Genomic DNA, 2,052 nt, shown 5'->3' on the forward strand with positions numbered 1-2,052 from the left:
TCCGCGTGCAGTCCGACGGCCACAGGAAGAATCTCATCCACCAGGTTTTTTCTCACATCCGAGGTCAAACCTCCTCCTTCTTGCACTGTGAATTCTGTCCCCTGAAGTTCGGTTTCATTTCCCCTTCTTTGGTGCAGTGCTTACTGGGGTCCGTCAAATCCTCCGTGGACACCGCGATGCGGATGGGCGCCCAGCCACTGTTTTCCTCCCCTGCTGTGGCGACGGTGTACGCCTGTGTTGCGCCCTGCCCCTTGCGCGGCAGCTCACGCACCATCGCGGTCGGCGGCCGGCCGTTCCCCCACAACACCTCGTCGAAGGCATGGCGGTGCGCGGCGGCGAGGCACCCACCGGCGCCGTACATTAACAGCAGTAGGAACACCGCCAGTGAAAGAAACTGCGTGGCGTGAACTCGACGGCGCATGGCGTGAGGTGAGTGTGTGTGTGTGTGTGCGAGTGTTGGATTGTTGCAAATAACCGTATTAGTACCACAGAGCTTGTCCGCAGCAGAAGAAGGAAAAGGGAAGGGTGGGTGCAGTTGCAAAAATGAAAATTTCAGAAGGGGAACTATAAAAAAGAGACCGCGAGCCAAAACGACGACGGCCCTCGCACCTCCATTTCCGCGCAGCCGTCCCGTCCTCCACACACACACACACATGCAAAGGTATATTTCTCTTTTTTAATGGGTGCGGGGCCGCGGCGGACACGCACAGGAACTCATCCCCTTGTCATACGCCCACGCCCCCCAAAGCAAAACATACAAAAAAAGCAAAGAGATGGGTCCAACTGAGGCGCGTCCCCCATTCACGTTTCCCCCCGCAGAGGAACCCCTTCTGCCGCGCCGCCGCCAATACTCCCCGAGCAACAAACAAAAAGAGAGCCCACCAAATAAACATTAAAAACATATTAAAACAACAACACGGTTCATCCACAAGGTATTAATTGCGGCTGCAAACAGCGGTGTGCGAGCGGGGAATGGGGCAACGTCCGTGCGGTGGGTCCCTCACCTGAGGAAAAAATGATGCACGTCCTCCTCCCGCCCTCAAAGTGTATGCTGCACAAAGCAAAGGCTTCAAGTTCTGCAACGCATGAGGCACGTCGAAGCCCTTGAGCACGCCGTGCTCGTGGCAGCTTCCTAGCGAGACATCAGGGCCGCAATGCCCGTAGCCACCGCAAGTAACAACACTGCACAGGAGCGAAGGTCAGTGGCGGCAGTACCATCCGTGTGCTCCCCAGGCGATGGCACGTTAGCGCTCACTTTTTTCTCTCCACCCCCGTTGGTCCTTTTCTTTCCCACTTCGTCTTCGGCTCAGTTCCTTCGGGGCGGAGCAGCTCGGGGCGCCTGCGTTCACGAAGTCCTTGCCGACGTCGGGACTCACGGTGCAGTGCATGTGAGGGGTAATCGTCCCCAGTGCCCACAACTCGTCATCGTCGCTGGGGTGGCGCGTGACACCACTCCTGCCGGCGGGAGTGATGGTGCACACCTCGTCGTACTTGGGGCACCTGATCTTGCCGCTCGCAAAGTTAACGGAAGTGCCCACACCTGAGAGAAAGCTTCCCTCAGGGCAGTCGTACCAGTCACTGTCGCCGATGTAACGGACCCTGAACGAACCCCTGGCACACGCCACCTCCGCGCAGACGGCGGCCACAGCACAACCACCCTGGGCTCCGGGCCATACGTCTCCACGTTCACCTTGAGCGACTCCCGTCGAGACACCATGAGCCTGCGCCCAGGCGGCCCCCGTGCAGGGCTGTGCTTTCCTCATTGCGGCATGAACCAAAATGTGACGAGCAAATGAAAAGGCACTCGTCGTTCCACGAAAAACTGCATTGGCCCAAGCCAACGCGGTCGCCTGTGCAGTACGACACGGTGTCACTGTAGTTATCCTAACAGAACATTGCGGGAAACTTGGTGTGGTCGTCTGGCCCGCACTGCTTTTCATTGACAAACTCGCATCCGACGTTTTTGCTCCAGCGCATCGTCTCCGCCATGCTGAAGTTCGCCTTGTAAAAGCCCATATCCTCAAACGCGGCCATCGTCAGCGCGGTGTAGAA

At 57.9% G+C, this 2,052-nt stretch overlaps 2 protein-coding genes across 2 annotated transcripts, besides 1 other annotated feature; both read right to left on the reverse strand.

The window, feature by feature from the left end:
* Positions 1 to 64: 64 nt before the first annotated feature.
* TraAM80_10551 (surface protease GP63) lies at positions 65 to 421 on the reverse strand (the record flags this gene model as incomplete). The annotated part of the gene is made up of 1 exon (XM_029387164.1): positions 65 to 421. One exon carries the CDS (start codon positions 419 to 421, stop codon positions 65 to 67), a length of 357 nt encoding a protein of 118 aa, XP_029232988.1.
* An 8-nt stretch (positions 422 to 429) lies between these two features.
* Positions 430 to 457: a microsatellite.
* A 787-nt stretch (positions 458 to 1,244) lies between these two features.
* On the reverse strand, positions 1,245 to 1,940 carry TraAM80_10552 (surface protease GP63; the record flags this gene model as incomplete). The annotated part of the gene is made up of 1 exon (XM_029387165.1): positions 1,245 to 1,940. The coding sequence occupies one exon, from the start codon at positions 1,938 to 1,940 to the stop codon at positions 1,245 to 1,247; it is 696 nt and encodes a 231-aa protein (XP_029232989.1).
* Positions 1,941 to 2,052: the final 112 nt, after the last annotated feature.

The sequence above is a fragment of the Trypanosoma rangeli genome (genome assembly GCF_003719475.1).
Source record: "Trypanosoma rangeli strain AM80 chromosome Unknown Tra_15.4_contig_01047, whole genome shotgun sequence".
NCBI classification, from domain to species: domain Eukaryota; phylum Euglenozoa; class Kinetoplastea; order Trypanosomatida; family Trypanosomatidae; genus Trypanosoma; species Trypanosoma rangeli.